The sequence below is a fragment of the Echiichthys vipera genome (genome assembly GCF_963691815.1).
Source record: "Echiichthys vipera genome assembly, chromosome: 17".
Classification (NCBI taxonomy): Eukaryota; Metazoa; Chordata; class Actinopteri; order Perciformes; family Trachinidae; genus Echiichthys; species Echiichthys vipera.
In genome coordinates, this window is record NC_139842.1 from 25445556 (window position 1) to 25469960 (window position 24405).

General features: G+C 42.6%; 1 protein-coding gene across 1 annotated transcript in view; it reads right to left on the reverse strand.

Moving 5' to 3' along the window:
- Window positions 1-24405, reverse strand: part of caskin1 (CASK interacting protein 1) — a gene marked incomplete at its 5' end in the record, with an annotated part of 126199 nt that overhangs the window by 2803 nt on the left and 98991 nt on the right. Inside the window, 13 exons of the mRNA XM_083932074.1 lie at window positions 63-567; window positions 1868-2444; window positions 3841-4152; window positions 4271-5490; window positions 6230-6373; window positions 8139-8277; window positions 8800-8901; window positions 12086-12196; window positions 14981-15090; window positions 15628-15709; window positions 17767-17885; window positions 18710-18832; window positions 23244-23489. Of these exons, the coding sequence (XP_083788200.1) occupies window positions 63-567; window positions 1868-2444; window positions 3841-4152; window positions 4271-5490; window positions 6230-6373; window positions 8139-8277; window positions 8800-8901; window positions 12086-12196; window positions 14981-15090; window positions 15628-15709; window positions 17767-17885; window positions 18710-18832; window positions 23244-23489 (3790 nt within the window). The remainder of the gene's footprint in view (window positions 1-62; window positions 568-1867; window positions 2445-3840; window positions 4153-4270; window positions 5491-6229; window positions 6374-8138; window positions 8278-8799; window positions 8902-12085; window positions 12197-14980; window positions 15091-15627; window positions 15710-17766; window positions 17886-18709; window positions 18833-23243; window positions 23490-24405) is intronic.

Here is a 24405-nt window from a genome sequence, read left to right on the forward strand (position 1 = left end):
GTGTGTGTGTGTGTGTGTGTGTGTGTGTGTGTGTGTCTGTGTGTGTGTGTGTGATCTTTTACTCTTCCTGCCGCAGTATCTTATCCTCCACGGCCTGCAGAGCTGCAGCCAGCGACGCACTAGTCTCCTCCAGCTTCTGATGCACCAGCGAATCCGCACTGAAGTCCGGCGTCGTAGCGGCCGGCGCTGTGACCCCGCCTCCCACCATCCCGCTGTCTACTGACACACCGCCAATGGAAGAGCGCGGGGGCTTGACAGGTGGCGGGGTCGGGCTGGGAGTGGCAGGAGTCTGGGGCGTCTGCGGTGTAGTGGGGGTCTGCGGCGTATGTGGGCTCTGGGGAGATGGGCTTAGCGGCTTGGCGTTTGGCGGGCTTGGGATGTTGGAAGGGGGGAAGTAGGGGGGTGAGCTGGTCTGACGGGCCACCGCAGGGTGCTGCTTGAATGGGGCAGAGGCCGGGCTCGGGGAGGGGGGACTGGTCAGGGAGTGTATGAGCTTGGCCGGTTTGGGTGCCGTGGGCGGGGGCGCAGGTTTAGGCGAGACAGGTGGAGGGATCTTCTTTCCTTCCACTAGATAAATGAGAGAGAGAGGAAAAAGAGCCGCATCAGTGACGGGCATCTGCACCCTGACAGATCACCTCTGTCAGGGGCACCGCTTTAATGAGCTGGAGTGAGGTCATCACCATCAGTACACCACAGGTCAGTGTGAGGCTGAAGAGCCACACGGATATAATCACTGATATTATCGGCTCATATCCACCTGTCACACAGATATCTGTATCAGTGTCGTCGTATGTCATTCCCCATATAAAAACTTTTTTTTACAGAACATCTGATGTAAAAGAAGATTGTGATTTAGAAATGATGTAGCCATTTATTTTATTTTTATTTATTCTTTATATAAATGATCAACAATTGACTGGTACTGGAAATACAGTACTATTAAGATATTTATTTATTTTTATTCTTAATTTTTTCAGTGTTTATTCAGAACTGGTTGACAATGTAATGTAATGTATAGTAATGTTAAATATGCTTTAATAAATCCATTTGTTTAGGACAGAAGTCCTCTGAGTTCATTTGCAGAGTCAGATGACAGAAAAACAAATCTAATTTCATTCCAGCTCAAAAATTCACTATATCATCTGCAATATATATCATCATTGAATTCCCCAATCTAAAATCGGTTTGGTTCTCTGTCTAAGTAATCCCACATCAGTCGGGCCCTAGTTGCTCCAACCAAAGTTCTCTTCAGATGATCCAACAACGTCTGAAACCGTGTCCCCTACACATTTCTGACCCTGTGTGAACAAGTGTGCACCCCCATTAATGCCTTTAAGTACAGACAGCAATGGGACAACACATCTTACAAATGATTTTGTTTCGGGCATGCTGACACCTTAACAAGGGTACCATAAAGGGGTAAAAAAGTATTGTCGGTGTAAGAAAGTCTCTCAGACGTTAGAATTCTGGGTGGTTGAGTTGTTTCTGACAACAATACCACATTCATGGCTACTTTACACAGCAACTGGCTAGGAGTGTAGAGGCTCGGCTAATACTCCTGTCACTTTTCGTGTGTACAACCAAGTGCAACACCATGAATTCCTTCACCTGCCACTGTGGTCTGATGACATGTTGTCCAGCATTCTGATGCCTTTACAGGCTCAGGTAGCTTCAACAAAATGCTTGTCAGACAGCCTCAAAACCTCTCGTCTTTATGACGGCAGACTTGTATCCTCTCCTTCCACTACGGCTGTTCAGAACATCCATAAACACCCAGATGTCGATTCTACTACAATGCACCTGCACATTTCAAATGATGACCCCCACCCTCACCCCCATCTGACAAAAGACATCAGACTGTGAATACCTGGGCTTCCAGGCGTCCCCGGGCCAGGCAGGGGGACTCTCTTCTTGGAGATAGGCTGTGGGGGGGTCTGTGGGCCTCCCTGTCTCTTTATCTGTGCCACGACGGGTTTTGGGGAGACGGGAGGCTTTGGCTTTCTGACAGGACCTCCTTCATTGGTCACTGGAGCTCCTTGGTCTGCACTGTCCCTGCGGGGAGCAGCAGACACTTGGGGTTGAGGCTGGGGTTGTGGCTGCGGCTGCTCTGTCACTCCAGCATCAGACACTGGGCGGCGTCTCATTGTGGCCGTGCCGTTCTGGTAGGGTACGGGCTGCGTGGTGTTGGGCTGCCCAGTCCCTGCAGGCTCTCCGTTATCGGCCAGGTCTGCGTAGCCCTCGGGTTCCTTGTCGCGGCTCTTGGGCCGTCGCTTGACGGTGGACGACTCCTGCAGGGTGAAGTCAGAGCCGTTGGGGTGGGGCTTTGAGCTGCGGGGCCGTCGCTTTAAGGTCGCTGTGGCCTCAACCCTGGAGATGTCCTCCTGCGTGTAAACCCCGTCTCCCTGGGGACCCTCGCCGTCACCCTGGGGACCCTCGCCGTCACCCTGCAGACAAAGACAAAATACACACTAACGGAAAATTCATACATTCGTGACAAGAGGTCATTTTTGCACAAACAGTCAAAAACAGTGACAAAGATAAATGGATACACAAATAAAGCTGACAGAGCACAGAAGCCTCACTATGGATACATATAATACATTAAAGCACATCTGATTCAAGCCCATTAAATTACATACAGTAGATACTGTAGATATAATATATACATGGATAGACGTCTGCATAAAACACAACAGGCTTTTTGTCTACAGATCGGACGGATCGATACAATAGATAGATAGATAGATAGATAGATGGATAGATGGATAGATAGAAAGATAGATAGAATTTTTATGCAACAATTTTTACTGCATCAATTTATAGTGAAAATGTCTTTATTTATGTAAAGGAAAATGTTATTATTATTATTATTATTATTATTATTTATTCTCTTGTGTTGTTCAAAACTTTTTGCATATTCAAAACATCACAGGTGTTTTATTTAGGAATGTACATCTCAACAACCAATCTATTACAGAATGAGAACTTGTTAAAGCCGTAAGCTCCAACGTTTAAATCTCCATAAAAGACATGACAGTCAAAATCACATCTTTATTTTTCACACAAGGGATGAAGCTGCTCTACAGGTCCCACACTGTGCTTTAAAGTGGATCGTTGTGTCTGCATGTGTGGACTTCTGAAAAGAAAAATCCTCAGATCTGTATCACTCATATAAATATGGTAAGCTCACACAGTTACTACAACGTATGCTGTGGAAATGTTTGAAACTTGCCAATAGAAAATAAATTACAAATATGAAAATAGCTCGATATAACACAATGTGAAATTGCAAAGTGCTGTTCGAGTGTGAAAATGACTCACTGATCCAAAAACCAACCCGTTGCTTTGTCTTTTCACTTTCTGAGCCGCCGACAGAGTCACGACCTGTCCTAACTGGACCTGTGTGTGTGTGCGAGTTTGGTTTTGGTTTGGTCATTGTTTTATTTAAATGATGGGTTTTATAATATTAAATACTATTTGCATGCAAAATATGTCTACTTTACCTAATCCAATTGGCTGGGAAACTTATATCTACAGGTAAGAAGGGTATATACGTTTTGAGCCCCCTGAACCATTATTTTCTACCTCTGTCGGGGAATGGGTTGTGTTTATATATTTTAAAGAGGACAAATTTACCTCTTCTGAAAATTGTGTGTGTGAAATCAATGCCTATGTCAGGATAGATGATTTTGTCCATATCGCCCATCCCTATACAGATAGATAGAAATACAGATAGATAGAAAGACAGACAGATAGATAGATAGATAGACAGATAGATAGATAGATAGATAGATAGATAGATAGCTAGACATATGTATATATATATAGATAGATAGCTACCTGTCCTTCTCCTTCTCCTTCTCCTCGACCCTGGCGGCGGATGGTCAGACTTCCCTCATCTGCAAACGGCAGGCTCTCTGATGAACTGCCACTTCCTCCCGAGCTGGGGTGGGGGGAGGACGGAGGGTTGGGGGAGGAGGAATTTACAGGGGGAGGGGATGTTTCCGGCTGGATGGAGGGAGAGGGGAAAGCAGAGGGAGTGGGTTGTTCACGCCGGGCAGCTGCCACCAACTCTGTGACTGGGCCGCTGATGGTCCGCCGTCGGTTCACCACTTCGCCGTCAAGACCAATGGCATCACGTGTTTTCCCAACCTGGTAAACACACAAACGTACAACTGGTTAATTATGCTTTAATGTGTGTAAACGTGTTTATTTCACATTTTAGAGGAGCAGATGTATACACACACTAATTCAAGTGTTTTCTACATACCTGCAGGAAATTCTTCTGCAGTGCCATGCCTTTGGCTCCTCCTCCTATGGAAGACATCTCCAACATGGCAGCGATGCTCCTCACACTACCTACACTGCTCGTCTCCACAGCCGTTGTCTCCACAGACATCCCCAGGTCGCTGGCACGTCGCTGTTGGTGGTAAGGCACGTCCAACATCCCCCCCGTGGTGGTGAGCGCGGGCTGCTGTGCGAAGGCTTCTGTCAGGTTGGAGTTGGAGGTGGAGATGGCAGAGCTGGAACGTTTGGGCGGAGGTGGGGGCGGGCCTTTTTTCTTCTGACGCAGAGCAAACGGCTGCACCTGGTTGCGGTTGACATTCTTGTCCTGGTTGCGGACGGAGTGGCTGCGGCTGACGCGGTGGGTCACTGTGTGGTATTTCCCTCCATCCACTCTGACAACGGCACAGCCCTGACCTCCCCCCACCTCAGCCTTTCCCTCTCCTCTTCCCTCTCTCGCTCCACCACCTCCTGCCCTGTCGTCACACTCACCATCTGAGACAGCATACCGGTTAAGGCTATGGGCACGTTTCTTCTGGAGCGCTGAAGGCTCCTCTTCTTCTCCCTCAGCCAGCTCAGCCTCCGGTGGGAGGCAGAGGAGTGGGACCTGTGATGGTTGGTTCTCCCTGACCTCCATCACCTGCGTCTGTGGATGGTGCTGAGGTTGTGCCTGTTGCTGCGGCTGGACTTGAGGCTGCTGTTGTTGCTGGGGAGGAAGCTGGGCGCACGGAGGTCCACGTTGGGTCGGAGACTGAGGGGGGTGGGAGCGTGGCGACTGAGGTCTCTCCCCCTGGAAGAACTGGGGGGACGGCTTGTGTTTGGCCTGCGGGGAAGCTGTGCTCTGGACAGAGGAGGTGGAGGAGGAAGAAGATGAGGTTCTAGTTTTGGTAGGGGTGTGAGGGGGCGTGTAGGGAGGGGCAGGCTGGGAGTGGGAGTGGGAGTGACGGTGTTTGCTTTGTGAGGAGACGCTGCCTCTGTGAGAAGAGGTGCTTCCCTGGCTGCTCTGCTGCCTCATAGTCCGCGCCTCCTTCTTAGGTGGCCCAGCACCTCCTCCTCCTCCTCCTCCTCCTCCTGTCATCACTTCTTCGTGGTCTTTGCTGCGTGTTCGCTGAGCTTTGACCTCCTGTCCTGGCTGAGTCATGGCACTCTGTAGCTCGGTGCTCAGTTCACTTTCCTGAAAAGTGCTCATCTTTGGAGACATGACCTCTGAGAAAAGAGAAAGAAAGCCTCAAAATTAACAAGTTAGATTTTATTCATCTTAAAAGGAGAGGAGCTCATGAGTGTACTGTTACTGAAACACAGAGATCTCGTTGGATAAGGTGTGTACACTATCCAAAAGATTAAAAGATGAAGTCACTATCTCATCTCATGAACTCTGATCAAACTGTGAAACTAGACAGCACTGATCAAATATGAATCAAGATTCTGTTACTGTGTTTCATATTTCTCACCTGTTTATATTTCTGTCTTTTCAGAAACATTTTGTTACTGTTTAGCTGTAAAATGAGAAAGCTTGTCCATCCAGTCGGCTGAAGGGCGGGTTTGGTTTTGTCTGGACTTGGTCACAAACTTTCTCATTTTACAGCTAATCACTAACTAAACCTAAACTAAAACCTAAACTAAAACATGTTTCTGAAAACCCTTAGAGTATGTGAGAAATATATAATACAGAAAGTCGATTCATATTTGATCAGTGCTGTCTAGTTTCACAGTTTGATCAGACTTCAGAGCAGTTATTGACACTGTGTCAGACACTCCTCGGCTCTGATGGGTTATTTTTCTTTGGGCGCAGTGGAAACTAGCAGATGCCATTAGGAGCAGACAGGACCAGCAGGGGGAGGTAAAGATCCATGACTTTTTCACAGGTCGTCTGTCTCTTTGTGCTGTGAGGATATAGTGACAGTTACAGTGACAGGAAGCTCATTAAAACCTTTCAGCAGCTCACCGTCTGGAGGAGGGCTGTCTATTGACAAGACTTCCTGCTGCTGTGTGATTGGCGGGGGCTTCTTTCTGAGAGAGCCCCGCCCGTCTGAACTGCGCTGCATTTCAGCCAGTCGCTTCACTGCCAGCATCAGCTTCTTCTGGTGGCCTGAAACATTGAAAGTTTGAAATTACAGTTCTTGTTTGATTAAGATAACTTCTGTAAAGATTACTTTAAATATGATGTTTTTAATCAAACCAATAATATTTTCTATTATTATTTCTATTGCATTAGTGTTGTTATATATGTAGATCTTCCCTCAGCATGGACTGCAACTATAAAGTCATGAAAACAAAATGTCAGAAATAGAACAGCTCACATCAATAAAGTGGAGACCATCTTGTGATGGGATCACACCAGCCACGACGCCCAATGGAGCTGCTTTCTTACTTCCTACCCCTCTACTTCCAGCGCCCTTGCTCGCACTATACCCATCTTCAACCTCAGCCTTCATTTTGATCTCAACAACACAGGTGTGTAAAGGTTCATGACTGCATCTTGCATGGTTGTGATGCTATGGAGGTGATGATATCGCAGAAAGACAGAAAACACCAACGCTCCCACCCCCTTATACAATCAATGGATGCTTTACAATGACGTCTGAGCAGATGACAAAACAGTGGAATTGTGATTCCCCGTCACGTGATGCCCTCTGCCCCCGAAATACTTTTTCCCATTGACTGACATGGCGAAAGTCAGTGGATACACTTTTTTCGGTGTCACAACCCTATGAAATGATTTGTTTCACTATCAGAATTTGATAACATTGAGAAAGTCCAGAAGAGCTGCACAATTAAAGCATTGAATCCCAATTCAAGGCGGTGGGAGCACTAAACCGGAAGTAGCTTACTCGACTTTTTAGTCTTAGCAGTTGAACTTTTTTGGCTTAAAGCACCACTAAGCAACTTTCATAGGGATCAACACCATCTCTTTATACATCCACATATCTATGGACGGATTCAGAGACGGTAGGCCCCTGGGCACAGACATGTCAGAGGCCCCCCACTCTGTCTACACAGGAACAAGACACCCAAATTCAAAGAGTCTACTTTTAGTCGTTTTGTGGTCATTGTTAACTTATATTACGACGATTTTCTATGTGGTCATTCCGTTTCTCTTTGTGGTAATTTTATGTCCATTTTTAGTTGTTTTGTATGTCTTTGTAATTGTTTTGCATCTATTTTTACAATTTTATGTCCTTTTCCCCTCTCTTTGGTAATTTTACTGCTATGTGCAACCATTTTGCGTGTCTTTGTCTTCATTTTTGAATTATGTGGTCATTTTGTGTCTGTCTTCAGTAATTTTATGTGCATTTTTAGTTGTTTTGTATGTCTTTTTAATTGTTTTGCATCTATTTTCAGCAGTGATGGGAATAACTTTTTTCAGTAACGAGTAATCTACTTGATTACTCTTCTGATCGTTATAACGCCGTTACACATCTCAGTAGGATACCTCCCTAAACGGGGCCCATGTCATTCCTGTGCAACTTACATGACTCACAATTAACATTCTGAATTGACAGTTTATAAAGAAAGTGAAAAGGCGTTATCAGTTTGTCTGGTAACCTTTTACTACATTTGGTCAGTTTCAGGGTTCATAAACAGCATGTCTACGCCACACTCACATTCTTCTGTTAATGGGTTACAGGTTAGCTGTCTCTGTAGAAAATGCAGCAAATCTAAATGCTTGCCACAGATCTGACCCTGGGCTCCATACGATTGCAAAGTCCTATGGCAAAGACGGAGCTGCTGTCCATGGTGCTGTATCTTATTTGCAGACGTTGACACGTGCAGACTCTGGTGTTTTGAAGGGGATACTGTCAGTGGTCATATGTTCTGATGTCAAAAATACATTGAATATCTCTATATCTTACCCAGTTTGATGATGCCTATTTCCTGCAGGTCCTCCCAGGTGATGTCAGTGATGAACTCGATATTCTCGTAACCGTTCTGCACCAACACCTGGTGGTACTGGCTTAGACCAATAGCAGACAGCCACTCTCCTAGACTGGCCTATAGGAGGAGCAGAAACATGACAGCTCACCAGGCTGGCGGACACTACATGTTCACAGACATTTATTCTGAAATATAGACTATTTTGAAATGGTGGGTTGTCTTTCCCGCTTTCTTTCCTTTCGCTCAACGTCTGCTATGAAGTGGCTACCCGTTCAGAAATCACTGCTAATAAACTTATGTAATGTCTTCATTCTGCCAGTAGAAGAGCATAAAGCCATCTGGTGACTGCGTTCACTGACCAGAGCCGTTTGACCGTTCAATCAGCCTGTACCAGGTCTAACCCTCAACACTATAGCTGGTAGCTGGCCATATTGTGTGTGTGTGTGTGTGTGTGTGTGTGTGTGTGTGTGTGTGTGTGTGTGTGTGTGTGTGTGTGTGTGTGTGTGTGTGTGTGTGTGTGTGTGTGTGTGTGTGTGTGTGTGTGTGTGTGTGTGTGTGTGTGTGTGTGTGTGTGTGTGTGTGTGTGTGTGTGTGTGTGTGTGTGTGTGTGTGCACGTGTGTGCGTTGAACTGTACTCACAGGTTTCTGCTCAGGCAGCCACTCAGTGACACTTAGTTTGTTAATCTCTGATGTCATCTTCTTTCTGTGACCTGGTTTAGTTATTCCAATAGCTGTCAGATCCTACACACACAAGTAAGATACAGAGGTGGCATGATCAGGCTTTTCCTCCACAAAGACAGTTAAGATATCCCCAAGACTCCTGCAGCCCCCCCCCCCCACACACACACTTACTCACTCACTCACACACACACACACACACACACACACACACACACACACACATACAGAGAGAGTGACAGCATGACATCTGAAGGAAGCTTCTGACAGTTGTGAAAAGAACAGATGTGTAAATGTCTCCAAATCATAAGAAAAGCAAGGAAAGCAAAAGCAAATGTCTGCAGCAAAAGGGAGCGTCTGTAAGGAAGATTAGGGATTCTCCATGATATACTTTAAATTCAGCACTTTATATTCTGTAATACGTAAACAAGTTCATAAATAAATACAAAGTGTATTAAAATGACTATTACATGAATATTTAATGAACAAATATAAGTCCATCATTCCATGCTACTTTTGTTTCTGTGTATTTCAGGTAGTAGTCATGAGGACACACTTTGACAAACATACGTGAACACTCCCCCAACTCACAGTTGCATAACTCGTACATTTTTTTGTTCGTACAATAGTCCAGACAACTACGACATGTCTCTGATAACAAAACCCTTTTAAAGTTAGCTCAGCCCTGAACTATCCAGCATGCACAGCCCTGGAGTGTACGTATAGACAAATAATTTATATATGCTATAAATTATTTGTATGTAGGTGAGTGTGGCAGAGAGCATTGGCCTAGTTTCTCACAACAGGCAGCATCAGTGCTCAAGGTGACGTGAGGGTCAGGAGGTTGTGTGGATATATGGAGCTTCTTTTTAAAGACTGATTCTTTTATTTGATTTTTCCCTTTTTAGCTCCAGTTTGTAATTAAGACTGGAGTACAGAATGTATTTTCTTAGAAACCGGCCTGATGCCATTTGAGTAAAGTAGTTAAGTAAAAAAGTATCACTGGGCCAATAAGATGTACAGTAAAAATGTAAACATACAGTTTATTTACTCCTCTAAATACACTGGAGATCAAAATTAGCAACACAGAAATGCTTGATTTATTTTGAAATACTGTTTTTTTCTATTGTTCAAAATTTGATAGAATATCAGCTGTGTCTACACCAATGCTTTACTAGCATGTTTTTTTTAAATAACCAAGGCACTTCAACAAAAACCTTTATTTGTAAGAAAAAAATGTCAGAGAACACTTTCAGATCCCTCCCAGTTATTGGTATTAATCTTCACCTGGTGACAATTGACTGAATTGTTGGACACAACCTATTTATCTGCAGCTCTCCTGGTTACTTTGCAAGATGGAAGCTGCTCTAAGGAGACTGAAACCCTGAGACAGCAGGTTGTCCAGATGAAGGCCAAAGGGATGACCCTCTCAGCCATCAGAGAGAGGTTGGGCGTTCAGTCTGTGATTTCAAGAAGATTGAAACTTTACAAGGACACAGATTCATTTAAGTCCCTCAAAAAGGCCGGTCGTCCACGTAAAACGAGTGCACGAGAGGACAGGATTATGAGAAGACTCTCAATGGAGAATCAGTTCAACACTGCAGCTGAAGTTGTCCCTGAACACAGTGTTTCGTCTTTTGTTTCAGCGTTTCGACAAATTTGGCTGAAAGCCTACTCTGCAGTGACCAAACCTCTCATCAGCAGAAAGAAGGAGGGCCTCTACACTACTTATTGTTGAAATCGTTGTTGAAAGACACAGTGGTTACTGTTCTCTAATTTTGATCACTGCTTTTTTCACAAAATAAAGGTTTTTGTTGAAGTGCCTTGGTTATTTTAAAAAAACATGCTGGTACAGCAGTGATGTAGACACAGAGGATATTCTATCAAACTTCGGACAGTAAAAAATAACAGTATTTCAAATTAATCAAGTATTTTTTAATTGTTCTCTAATTTTGATCTCCACTGTGTTTATTTTAAAGGCATACTTTGGATTAGATTTGCTTTTTCATTGAGTCAGGGGACTCACAAGAAACAGGTTTAAAAAAGAATTGTCCAAATCAAAGCGAGGGCGAAATATGCTGATTTTTAGTCCCTAGCGTGAATCAAACTATAAAAACATTGGATCCTACATTTCCCATGATTCAACTCGATATAATTTTTCATCAGACCCTCTCTACCCTCTACAGGCTTTAGTTCAAATTAAAAACAGTCCCAGCAAATCCCAGTCACTCACTGCTGGCATGCATGCACACAAAAAGTGTGATGTAAAAACAAAACCACAATCTACAAATGATATTCCCTCACAATATTTCACATAATAGTAACTGGGAAATTTAAGACATAGTTTTAATCACAATATCTCGATATATGCTAGATACACTGTCAAAGGAAGAAGTGTTTTCCAAGAAAACATTTCTTCACAGGGATATCTTGGACGCCAGTGTGCTTGGTGTGTTTTCAGAATGTACTTATGCTTCTTTACATTTAAAGAAAGAGACACATTTTTAGTTGTTATTATTTGTGGATTATTATGCAATGGTTTTACTGGTTAACTCAAATTGGGCTGTTCATAGTCCATGAACTAAAATGAGTTTGACAACCCTGCTTTCAATGAAGGCATCCATGTCATGTTTGCATTATTCTCATATGTTATAAGGATTCTTACTTTGAAGCTGCAGACTGGGGTTAGTGGAACTGTTCCCCTTCTACAATAAAGGAATGGTTTTGGAGAATACATTAAGTTATTTTCTTGCTGAGAGTTAGATGACACCATTGCCAGCAGCCAGTAGTTTAGCTTAGCACAAAGAGTGCAAACCAGCTAGTCTTTGTGCTAAGCTAAGCTAAACGGCTGCTGGTGGTATCATTATATTTATCATTCAAAAGTGAGTGTCATTTCAAGCGTCTCATACTTTGAAAAGAAAATGAGAAAGAGTGTTTCACCCGTAGGCCTCTTTTTTTTAATGTAAATTGTAATGGGCAGTGTTTGGACATTAAAGTAATATTTAACAGTGGTCAGAGAGCAGGTCAGTGGTGAGAGGTGAAGGGTTTGTCAGGAGACAGGGAATGTGTAGCTGAGATCATTTTAGTTGAGTGCTCATTTGAGAGTTTCTACAGGAAATGGTTTACATGCATCTCTAAAACATCCAGAATGGCACAAATCAAAGTCGTTCAGACTTGTTTCCACTGTAGTCCTTGGAGGTGTCTGTGACCTCTCTGGGGTTCAGGGGTGGGGGTTTAGTTGCCTTACCTCCGGGATCATTCGGCTAATGGTGGGCAAGTCATACCCAGCGCCCAGGAAGTTTGGAGCGTAGACCTGCAGCTGAAAGTCGCTCAGCCATTGGACAACGGCCTCTGAGCTCTACGGGAGAGAAGACAGGGGGCATGCTGTCACTGGCTCTGTCTCTGCTTCAACAGCCACTTTTTCTCAACAGGGCCGAGTAGGGCCAAACAGGGGCCACACTTTAGATACTGTAGGTACCGTTCACCATCAGTAGCTATGTCTTTAGTAATGTCACAAAGACGCATTCTTATACCTTTATAGATCATTATAATGATGCTGAAGAATCAATGAATTAGCCCTGCTTGGCCCTGTTGTGAAAACCAGGCTAAAGTTAGGAAGGTGCTAGAAAGATGCTAGTTAATACCCACTTTTGACCAACTATAACGGAGTTTAGCTACACTTGTTTAGTGTGAACCAATAAAAGCTTCTAAACTAAAAACAACACAATTGAACATGTTCCAACAGGAATGTGAGTTTGGGAGAAATTCACAACATCCGCAACCAAAATTATAGCTTATCCCTACGTTCTCTGTGTCCTATTTTCCCACGGGTCCTATGTTCCCCGGTGGCATAAGCCTCTGCCTCCGCTGTTTTAATTCAGCATTTTGTTAGGGTCAGGGGGGTAGTGTTAGGGTCTACAAAGGCCTATTTAATGTTGATGTTAGATTAGGTACATGGAGCTAGTGGCACTGGCTAGTTTTAGTTGATTTGCTGCTCTGAATGCTGATGGGAGACAGCGAGGACTGAGAGTGACTGTAAAACCACTGCATGACTTCTTCCTACACACTCTGCTTCTCTTTAAAGTCCCACATCCCTTCTGGCATTCTCCACTCTGCCTGTCTCTTCATCTTTCAGCCTGAGCCTCTTCCCCCTCCTCCACACTGTCCCTCAAAGGGGATGGGTTTCCCCTGCCATCTTCATCTTTACTAGGAATGCAAAGATTACCCGTTTAATGATAAACTGCTGTAAAATTCCTGACCGTGGGTTTATTTTGCCTCAAGGCTTGTCAGCCTTCGAAAGGCCCCTACACATGATACGCGGTAATAACGCTTTGTGCCGACCGCTCCATTCGTTTTCTATAGAGGAGGCGGCAGCGCCCAATGTAGCAGTTCAAATCAGTTGACCTTTGACTTAGTTGCCGCTGACCTTTCAAAAGCGCAACCAATGAGATAAAAGCTTTGAGTGTGAGGTTCACGTTTCCTAGGCAACCAGAGAGCAATGCAAGAAAGATGGAGGAAAAGCTTATTGTGTGTCCGAGTTTCCCGGACTTTTTAACGTCACATTAAAGTCGTATCACGATCTGGGAAGAAAACATAATGCTTCAAGGTTTATACAGTAAGCAGTCATACCAGGTTTGTGAATAGGCAGTTTACGAGCTAATGGTTGTTATAATACTAACGTTGACTTAGCCGTTTACTGGGTCTCTGCGTCCAACCTCGTGGTGAGCCCAGTGCAAAAAGCTTATCATGTGTAGGCCCCTTAAGAGAGTATAAAGCCCTTTTCACACAGAGATTCCCCAACAGCACCGCAATAAAGGAACACCTCAACGTACAGCTGAACCACTTGTGATTTCACACAATATGTCAGTATTCCAGAAAGAAAAGAGGAGTTGGTGTCTAGTGTGTGTAAGCCGATCTGCTTGGTTAATCAACCACTTGAACCCGACCCACAAACTGACAACTTTATAGCAGCACAACTGTCAGTAGAGAGAAGGACAGAGATGACCGACGGACAGGGGGCTTAAGTCTGATGTGTGGTTGTAAAGTGCATAGTGCTACTTATTATTTTTTATTTTTTAATACAAAGCTATGATAATACTGATAACCATGATAATTTTGTTCACTATAACCGTGATATGATATTTTCATACTGTTTTATCTCTAGTCTTTACCCCACTGAGGGAAACATTAGGACGATGGCTGCTGAGGAATCAGGACTGTAGCTAACAGATGGCCACGAGAACATGGCTTATATAGCAGCATACACACACACTAACACACACACACACACACACACACACACACACACTGTAGGCAAGCAATGCACACACAACCACGGCCACCTGCTATTTAAATATGCCCATTGGTTTATCAAGTTTGAAATTATTATACAATGAAACATAGACCTAAATATGGTCCTGCACACATACGCACATATAGGAACACACACACAGAGTAAAAAAAAGCTTACTGTACATGATGTTAGCTCAGATTTCACACTTTTTGTGCCGAGCTAGTCCACCCACACACACACTGCTTGGCACCTTCCAGCACATACACACAAACACACACACCCTGATATCTAGAATTATGTTTGCCTGAGGCGCACCATTAATAGAGACATTTATCTCTGCAAAAGAAGAAAAATGCTGCAATGGTTGAAGAGAAGCTGCAACTAAAAGCAGTGAATAACGATGGATAGCAGGTAGCAGATAACAAGAGGAGGACAGGATTCTCTCTCTTTTTCTCACACACACCACACACACACACACACACACACACTAACACACACAAACACACTGAAACACACTATTTCTCGTTCACAGATTCATACAAGATCACACCGCAGATCTTCCATTCACACACTCACCGTGTCATGACTGCATCCGAACACTCGCAGCACAGACGAGGCCAGTTGCGAGAGAAACTGCTGGGACATCTTGATACGTGTGTGTGTCTGTGTATAAATATATATAAAGTATGTATGTGTGTGTGAGGGAGAGTGTGAGAGTGAGAGGGTTGTGGTTGAGGTGACTGAGCTACATTCTCATCATGCTGCACTTCGATGTTGGTGGTGGTGACTGTAGGATTGTAAGAAAGAGGCAGAGAGGACCTAATCTGTGGGGCTTTTGGACTGTCCTACCTTCCCCTCGCCTTGCCCCTCCCCCTTCCTGGTTGCCGTGGCATCGTAAGGCGGCGCCTCATGGAGTGGACAGCTCGATTGGCTTGATGTCCGAGAGGAGCTGGCGGAGCCTGCTGGAAGAAATACCATTAGCCAGTGTCGAGCTGTCGCCCTCAGCATCTGATGGATCATCAGATGTCTTCCAAGCTGACTTTCTCCCTTCACCATTGAGCTCATTCTCCCTCATTGCTTTGATCAGGAACCAATCACATTCTTACTTTCCAAGACAAAACAAACCTTCTTAACCAATCACGCCCTGCTACACTTCCTCCTACATCCCCTGCCTTGGCCATCTGTCTGTAAAAGCAGCCAAGATCAGTGTGTTTGTGTGTGTGTGTGTGTCTGTGTGTGTGTTGAAGAAGTGATGTAATGACACTTTTCAAAAGACCAATGGTTTATGACTCTAATTTTACTAACCTGACACTCTCTCTCACTGGTAACAGTAACAGCCTCACCTGCCCATTCCCACCCAGTGCATAACCCTTGCAGGTCTGGTTACTGTGAATTCATTAGAGGTCTATCTAAATCCTACGCTAGGTAAACGCATCACAGTGAAACAGTAAGTGGGCTGAAGAACCATTCACCTCCATGCTGCCCCCCTTTCCTACCTGCAGGCTGGTCCACAGACTTGGACTGCTCCAGTAGATGCTCCTTGGCTTTGGCAGACTGGGATAGGACTGTGGCTAGAAGCTGCAAGTGCACAAACACAAATGCATCCACATGAACAGGCATGCAGCACTGCTGTGTGTACAGTAACGAGGAAAATCAACTGATGAAATCGATTCATGAATGATTTCAGCAAATGGCTGCAAGTTAACAAAGAGTGAAAATGTCAAGGGGGTCTGAATACTCTCCGTACCCACTGTATATGTTGCCAAAATTTCAAAACATATTGACTGGCTTTTTTTTTTACAACATTTAAATTTTTTGGTGAACCTCAGTTCGGAAGCTTCTAGTACGAGCACTGCAATAGAAATCTCACTAGTGCTGATGAGGAGTGAATGTAGTGAGACACTTAGACTGAGAAGATAGAGATTACAACACATGGGTCTAATTCTGCTGTGTGGGTGTGTCAGTCGCTTTAAAAAGAAACACTCGTTTTTTTGTTATGTCTTTACTTTGTTAAGCATTTAGCCGGCCCATAATTTCTATTGATTACAAAGGTATTTCCAATGAATTTCCCAGGTAAATATTATTCCTAGGAATATCCCACTATTAATAGGGCAAATAAGAATTTATTTAAAAAAATGAGCAGTTAAAATATTCACTCATTATTCAGGAGTGGTGGAGGAAGTATTCAGATCCTTTCCAGGCTTTGAAGATCTATTTTCTCATTCAGCTTCTTAGGAAGCCACACAAACACATCATTTCATAAGAGAGATTTTTGTATTGTTTTGTTTTGTCTGCGTTTCTCTCACCCAGTTGTAATCTACAGAACTACTAACGCTCATCCCTGCTGAAAATTGCATCCTCGTGGGTAAAGGCTACTAAGTCTGTTAAGCATTCATGTCTCTAAACATTCAAAAACTATACATTATTTAACATTATTATGCCCATCTGTTACCACATTTTCTTTTATCATGGATGAATTACAACTACATATTATAAATGTAGGACTACCCCCTTATCGACCAATCATTAGTCAACCAGAAAGGTAATTGGTCAGACTAGATTTCATTTATTAAGTTAATGGTGTTAATCTTCACCTGGTGATAATTGACTGAATTGTTGGACACACCCTATTTATCTGCAGCTCTCCTGGTTACTTTGTAAGATGGAAGCTGCTCTAAGGAGACTGAAACCCTGAGACAGCAGGTTGTCCAGATGAAGACCAAAGGGATGACCCTCTCAACCATCAGAGAGAGGTTGGGCGTTCACAGTCTGTGATTTCAAGAAGATTGAAACTTTACAAGGACACAGATTCATTTAAGTCCCTCAAAAAGGCCGGTCGTCCACGTAAAACGAGTACACGAGAGGACAGGATTATGAGACTCTCAATGGAGAATCAGTTCAACACTGCAGCTGGAGTTGGTCTCCAGTTCAGTGCTGAACAGGACAAGGATCTGAACCCAAAATCACAGATGTCCTGTGGGTGCAGATTTGCTGAAGTCATTCAAAGCTGTGGTCTCTACACTTCCTGTTCATTTTTTAATCCTAGAGAAGAAAACATTGTTGAAATCTTCTCTTCTGACACAGTGGTTACAGATCGCCATCTTGTAAAGTAACCAGGAGAGCTGCAGATAAATAGGGTGTGTCCAACAATGAAGTCAACTGTCACCAGGTGCAGATTAACACCATTAACTGGGAGGGATCTGAAAGTGTTCTCTGATTTAGATCACTGCTTTTTTTCACAAAATAAATGTTTTTGTTGAAGTGCCTTGGTTATTTAAAAAAAACATGACAGGACAGCAGTGGGATAGACACAGCTGATATTATATCATATTGCGGAAAAATAATAATAATAAAAAAAAAAATAATAAATTTCAGAATAAATCAAGTATTAATCATTTCTTCTCTAATTTTGATCTCCAATGTGAACACTGCCATTGGTCTCTGTGGTATCTGCCATTTCAGGTTTCCTTTGGTCATGCATGATGAATATGCACCTCTTAGAATACTACATAAATGAACTAACAAAACAAATCAGTGCATATACACAATTTTTTTTGTGGCTGCATTATGGTGTGTGTGTGTGTGTGTGTGTGTGTGTGTGTGTGTGTGTGTGTGTGTGTGTGTGTTTGTCGAACCTTAACCCCCTCAGCCTGTGCATGGAGGATGTGTGTGGCACTGCCCGCACTCTGACCGCTGCCTGACGACCTCACACTGGTCACACTGCCAGAGCTTCCCACACTGCTGCGGTCTCCACCTGTAACACACAGACACACACACACAGACACACACACACACACACACACACACGCACACACACACACACACACACACATGCATTCACACACACATGCAAACACCCAAACAATATGTATAGAATTACATACAAATGCAAACATGCAACAAACAGATGGATGCATACATTTAAACACACACACGCACACGCACACACAGACACACACACACACACACACACATTGAGTGGTTTAGCTGATATCCAAAGCAACGTGGCAATAGCTGTGACTCTCCATCGAAATGCACTGGTCAGCATGTGGTTGGATGGACGGGACAGACAGAGAGACAGGGTGACGGGCGACTGAGTGACAAACACAGAAGTGGAGCAAACAAGACACACCTTTCGCTTTCACACACACACACGCAAACACACACTCTCTCACACACACATACACCTTTTCTCTCACTCTTTCCTACTTTTTTTTCCTTCTCTCTCACACATTACCATACATCCAGTTGAAAAGACACAGACTGTAGACCGATGCAGATGGCTGCAGTCCTACACATAAGGCCACTGGGTCCAGCTAAGCTTCTGATGGAGGGATAAGCAGGACATGGGGGACTGTGAGGACTAGGTCAAAGAGTATCTGAAAGCCTTCAAACAGTCATTTTTGGCTCAAAGAAATGGATGGGTTCTGCTCCTGGGGACGCTTGACATTCCATAGACACTTGCAAAGCAGTGCCAGCCAGAAAAGCCTTTTTGAACAGACATCAGATACTGTTTGACCCCTGTTCAGAGATTAAGGAGTCGGGGGTTGAGAACTCAGCGCCGCGCGGCTTAGTTACCTGCCACGGGCTTGCGCAGTACCCAGATCTCTTCGTTGGAGCCTCCATGGGGCCCGCTGGATGTGGTGGGAGAGCTGTGAGGACTTGCCTCTGAGCCGCGGCAACCTTTAACACAGAACACCACTGTTAGCCGCTAACCGACCCTAAACTGGCCTAGGAAGCATTGCTATCCTTTCACTATCAAATACTAGCATTTAAAGCAGCAACAAATTATGTTTTTGTCAACTTTGGGGCAGCGAAATGAATAATTGATATTGCTAATGTGTTAGCAAACAGTTGCCTATTTACATTTAGGCAACATTAGCATTCATTTGAAGTTTTATGTCTGCCCATCTGGTGAAAAGTTGAATACTCCTTCTCATTGTAGCTCCACTTTGGTCACCGCCATCTCATGAGAAAAATATGTAACTCTTTAGCTGCTATACGCTACACTATCTTCACCAGCTAACCAAGTAACTTTGTCTGTATTCTGATTGGTCCAATGATAAGTCTCTGTCGGTTCATACCATGGACTTTATAAAGAAGGATAGCTTCACATCTTGCTGAAAGTGTAGCCATCTAAAAACTCAAAGTACACCTCAAATAATTGTTTTTTCCCAAAGATGTGTTTTTTTTTAAACATTTTAGTAGACTTAAAATAAAAACATTTTTTTTGAGAAGTTAAGTTTTAATAAGTTATTTGAAGCTGTAAAAACGTTGTGAAACATTCGTGACTCGCGATTGGTCAGGTGGATACTACTTTGCAGACTCTGGTTCCAAAATTACAAGATGGCAGCGCCATAGCCAGGATATTCAGGCTTCACCTTTGAGGGGGTGGAGACCTGTCGCCCATCTTTATATACAGTCTATGGTTCATACATACAAGCGACCCCTCTACGTTACACGTAGTCATTTAGTTCAATAGTCAATGTTCATTTAAAAATATTGATAAGTGCAGCTTTAATGTTAGGCTCAAAACTAGATTTTATGTGTCCCTAAACCTGAATGTTACACTATGACAAAACACTGAGGAAAAGAACATTAGCATACATAACATATTAGGTATTTTTAATTCATTAAAATTTGTCACATAGCTATGTCAATCTCATATAAGGTTAATATGTTGTATTGTTTATATATAGTTTGGAAACTGCTACTTCCTTTAATGTATAAAGCTTTAGTTCTGTTTTCTTTGAATCTTAATCTCTTCAACTGTGTTCTATTTGATATCATTCTACTCTAATTTATCTTATTTCTATTTCTTTCTTATTTCATTTTATATTACCTTTCTCTTTTCTTTTCTAAACTTTTGAGCTGCTGTAACAAGTTTCCCCAGTGCGGGATCAATACCTCATCAGACGCCATCTTACCTTACCTAACCTTATCTTTTTATCTTTTCTTATCTTATCTTATTTCATCTTATCTAATCGTATCTTATCTTTGCTTTTCTTAACCTAATTTACCTTAACTAATCTTATCCTATTTCATTATATTTAATCTAATCCAATTTTACTTTATTACACCTTATCTAATCTTTGGTTTTCTTGTCTTTTCTTACCTTACCTTACCTAATCTTATCTAATCTTGATCAACCCAAATACACATGCAATGTATCTCACTTCACTAGTGACTGGCACTCTACACTGCAGATGACTTTTGCAGATGACAGCTGTTGTAATGATATTTTCAGACTAAGAAGGGTAAAGTGCGGTTAATTAATTCCAAACGTATACGCGGAAAATACATCAATTACAGAGGGGCCAGTAGAGAGCAGGGTGACGGGGTAAAGGCGGAGAAGGAAGGGTTTTTAAAAGGTCATATAAGTTTCATATTCACTTACACACTGCACTTTCATTCTCACACACATGCTCACACACACACGCACACACACAAACATACACAGAAAAAATACAGCATATATATATATAGATATATGAAAACATTTATATACCCATAGTACATAAATAAATCCATAACATGAATATCTGTGTATATACACATATATGCCATAATGTACATACACATACATATATAATACATCCATATGTGTGTGATTATATATGTAAGCCTTGTCAGAATGGGGCTGCTGTAGTGCATTTGGAGAGTGTCATAAACCATTATAACCATCTTAATAAGGGTTTATAAATGGTTTATAAGTGTGACCAACAGTGCTCCAGAGAAACACACACAGTTCTATTTGCTTTCATGTGATGCCGCAGCTCCTTCTTGTGGCCATTTTGCATCCCTCCAGGTGACCTCAAACAAAGGACTCTGAGCAGCCTTTGCTTTGACTTCAATCATTTGTGAGTTAAAAAAAGAGAAGTTTACAACCAATATGATCAAGGCTTAGACTGACCTGATGTAGTAATAGGTAGAGGCATCACATTTTTCTTTACTTGATGCATTCACATTTTTGGACTTATTTTATAACAGTAGATTTATCTAAAGGGATTTATTCTCCTGGAGGAAACAAAATGCTGTCCAGTGAAGGCTCCAATTCACAGAGGATAAAGTTTAGTCAGTAATGACCTTACCTGCAAAACATCCTGGGGGACATTTTCTAACAATGGATTTGGGTCTTGTACACAACACTTGACAATATCTTATTGCATTATTTTCAATAGACAGAAAATGTCACCCGTTAATGTCAGAACAGCTTTTCCTTTAAAGCAGCATCTCTCTCTAAACTTCTGATAAACTTCATCCGTCATTAAAGCAACAACTGTTCCAGAAAACAAATGTATATTTTTACTCAAACTAATAACTTACTGTGTTTCAGCAAATTCAGAACAGTTCTGGACTTATTCACCCATATAAAGCCTGGTATGGACGCTCTATTTTTACTTTAGTATTCCACCACCACCACCACCACACACACACTCTTACACAAACACATTGAGGGTATAGGTGCAGGGTAGGTAAAAGTGGTGGTAAAATGATCAGACGTCACACAGGACGAGGCAGGACAGAACAAAATAAACCAATTGTACAAGTCTGGTCAGGAGAGGGTTCTGTGTAATGTGTGTGTGTGTGTGTTTAAGAAACTAGCAGGTTTGTCTTAGTGACTGGGAAAAAGGTGATATATGGGGAAAGAGGAAAGAACAAAAAGGAGGTAGGAAACAAAAGAACAGCAAAAAAAAGACAAGGCATTTCACTGAAAGCACAAAGCAATTCAGGTTAACAGAGGTCTGTGGTAACACGGTGAGCTGTCCTACCAACACCTGACATATATTCTTCCTCACTAGCAAAGAAAATTCACAAACCGTTCTTCTTTCCTACAAAGCTGTTTTCTTACTGACAGAAATGCTAAAGCAGTGACCAAACCCATCACTTGGCCTTGGCCCTCAAAAACCTTATTTGATTAACTCTGACTCAGATGATAAAAATGAAACTGATCTGATGTAACATTAATTCACAAACACAACTACTAAAGATAGAGTTTTACAGATCATAAATAGAATCCAAAATGGGGTTTCATTTGATGAAAATCTCAAGGATTACAATTGTAATAGCCCATTAACACTTTTGTGTCTTGGGCTGATCAGATAGATGTTTTTATTCAAAAAACACCCAATTGGCTTTGTTTCTCCTTGATCGCTAACATCACTTTCATCTTTACTTAGCCGGAACGGCTAACGCTAACAGCTAATGGTAACTGTCAGTCAAACTCCTCTGCAATACTTGTTTTTATGGTGTGATTTGCTGGAGGAGACGGGTTCAAACAGGCTCAAACAGACTCTGGTCTCCTGTAGCTACTGGGATGGGTCTGACCAACCTGGCAAACAGACTGCTGGAATTATTTTTTGTTCTCGCGACTACGATCTTGAGACACTAGATGGTGGTGTTCTGATCATTCTCCATATTCATATTCAAGTAATTGTTTAATTCTTTCTCATATTGAACGACTTAATCCAGAAAAAACTTCTGGGCACATCTCAGATCACAGATCACTACATTAAATCAATGAATTGATTAGTCGACAAAATCGTGTTGACTGAAGATTGATTGGTGGGTTGTAGTTGATTGTCAACTAGTAGTCTGGCTCACCAGATGTACAGTGCTGGGACAAAGCTGTAGCCACCACATGTCTGGCAATGTGAGACTGGTCCATTAAGAATTTCTGTAAACGAGGACAGCCCTAGTGCACTGACCAAGAAATATGTCTCTTTTCATCTTTCATTGTGTGTGTCCACTGAGTAAGCTCTCATTTCCACAATAACCATACAGGGTCGTGAACACATTATACTCCTGTCTAAAAGCTGCCTCAGACTCTTAGGAATGGAGATGACAACAGCAACAACAGAAAAAGAAAAGTTATACTGTATGAGCAACATATAGAATTACATAAATAATGATCCATAACCAAAAACTTCAATGGATGCCTTCTTAGAACAACATTTAAAACATCAATTAGAATGTTACATGACCAATCAGAGTTTTTATACTGGCAGAGGAAAGCATCTCTTGAAGCTTTAATAATAATAATAATAATAACAATAACCAGAATAATAATAATCAGAATAATACTACAAATAATGAAAAAGGGGGCATGTACCTGGGGCAGTGGGGGTGTCTCCCTGTGGGCTTGTCACGGGCGACTTGTTATAGCCAAAGGAAGTGAAAAGTGGAAGCAGTGGCTGATGGGAATGTGGTGGAGGAGGAGGCGGTGGAGGCAGGATATGGATCTGATGGAACGTGGTGTCGTTGCCGTTGACTACCGCGTTGGCAGGGGCAACCGTCGCCGGAGGAACCAGCGGTATCTTTTGAAACTGTTGAGTGCAAATGACTGTGCTGGCCAAACCTAGATAACACCCACCGTGACGACACACCGACACACACACAACCAGCCAACAGTGAACCATCGCCACGAAACAAACAAACGACAAAACAGAGAATTACACGTAAGAAAGAAGGGGGGGAAAAAAGAAAAAATTAAAAACAAAGGCTGAAGTTACAAAATTAAACAAAGGAATCAAAGGTGGTGAAGGACACAGTTGATGTTGAAGGCAGGAGGAAGAAGAGAAGGTGTTGACAAACTAATGAGCATCGTTAAAATGAAATGTATTCTATGGAGAGCTGGCAGGGAAGTGATGCACCGTGAAAGAAGAGATTGCCCCAGGGACTGTTAACTGTTAGCTACATTTTACTCTTAACATGTGTCTTTCAGTCTGATTTTGTGACACAGGAAATGACTCATCACATCCCATCAGTATGTTCTATTGCATGTCATTAGCCACTAGCATACAAGAAAATGCATAGGTAACAGGATTCCACTTGCCATATCAAGCTGTGTTTTATTGGCTCACGAGCAGCCTCTCTCAGAAGGTAAACGCCACTTGTGGCCATATCATTCATCAGATATGCCCAAAATAGGTTATTTAGCTCAGCACACAAATGTTGCAAATTCATATGAAAATGTCCTCTTTATGAACATACTAGTGTTGTGACTTATGAGCACGTTACTTAAAGATGTATTGTGTTTTACTGCGTTAATTTGGTCATAGGGCCATAACATGAAATAGTGCACTTGGCAAACTAACGAGCTATCTCGCTGCTATGCAAATAACTTCTCAAACTCAACTCAATAACTCAATTTCCTTGCAGGAGTCATCCATAAGGGATCAATAAAGAGAAGTCTAAGTCTAAGTCTATGTTCTGTCCCAGTCGAGCAGAACTCCAGACTAGGGCCCACGTCCTCCGTCAGACCCTTTCTTGAA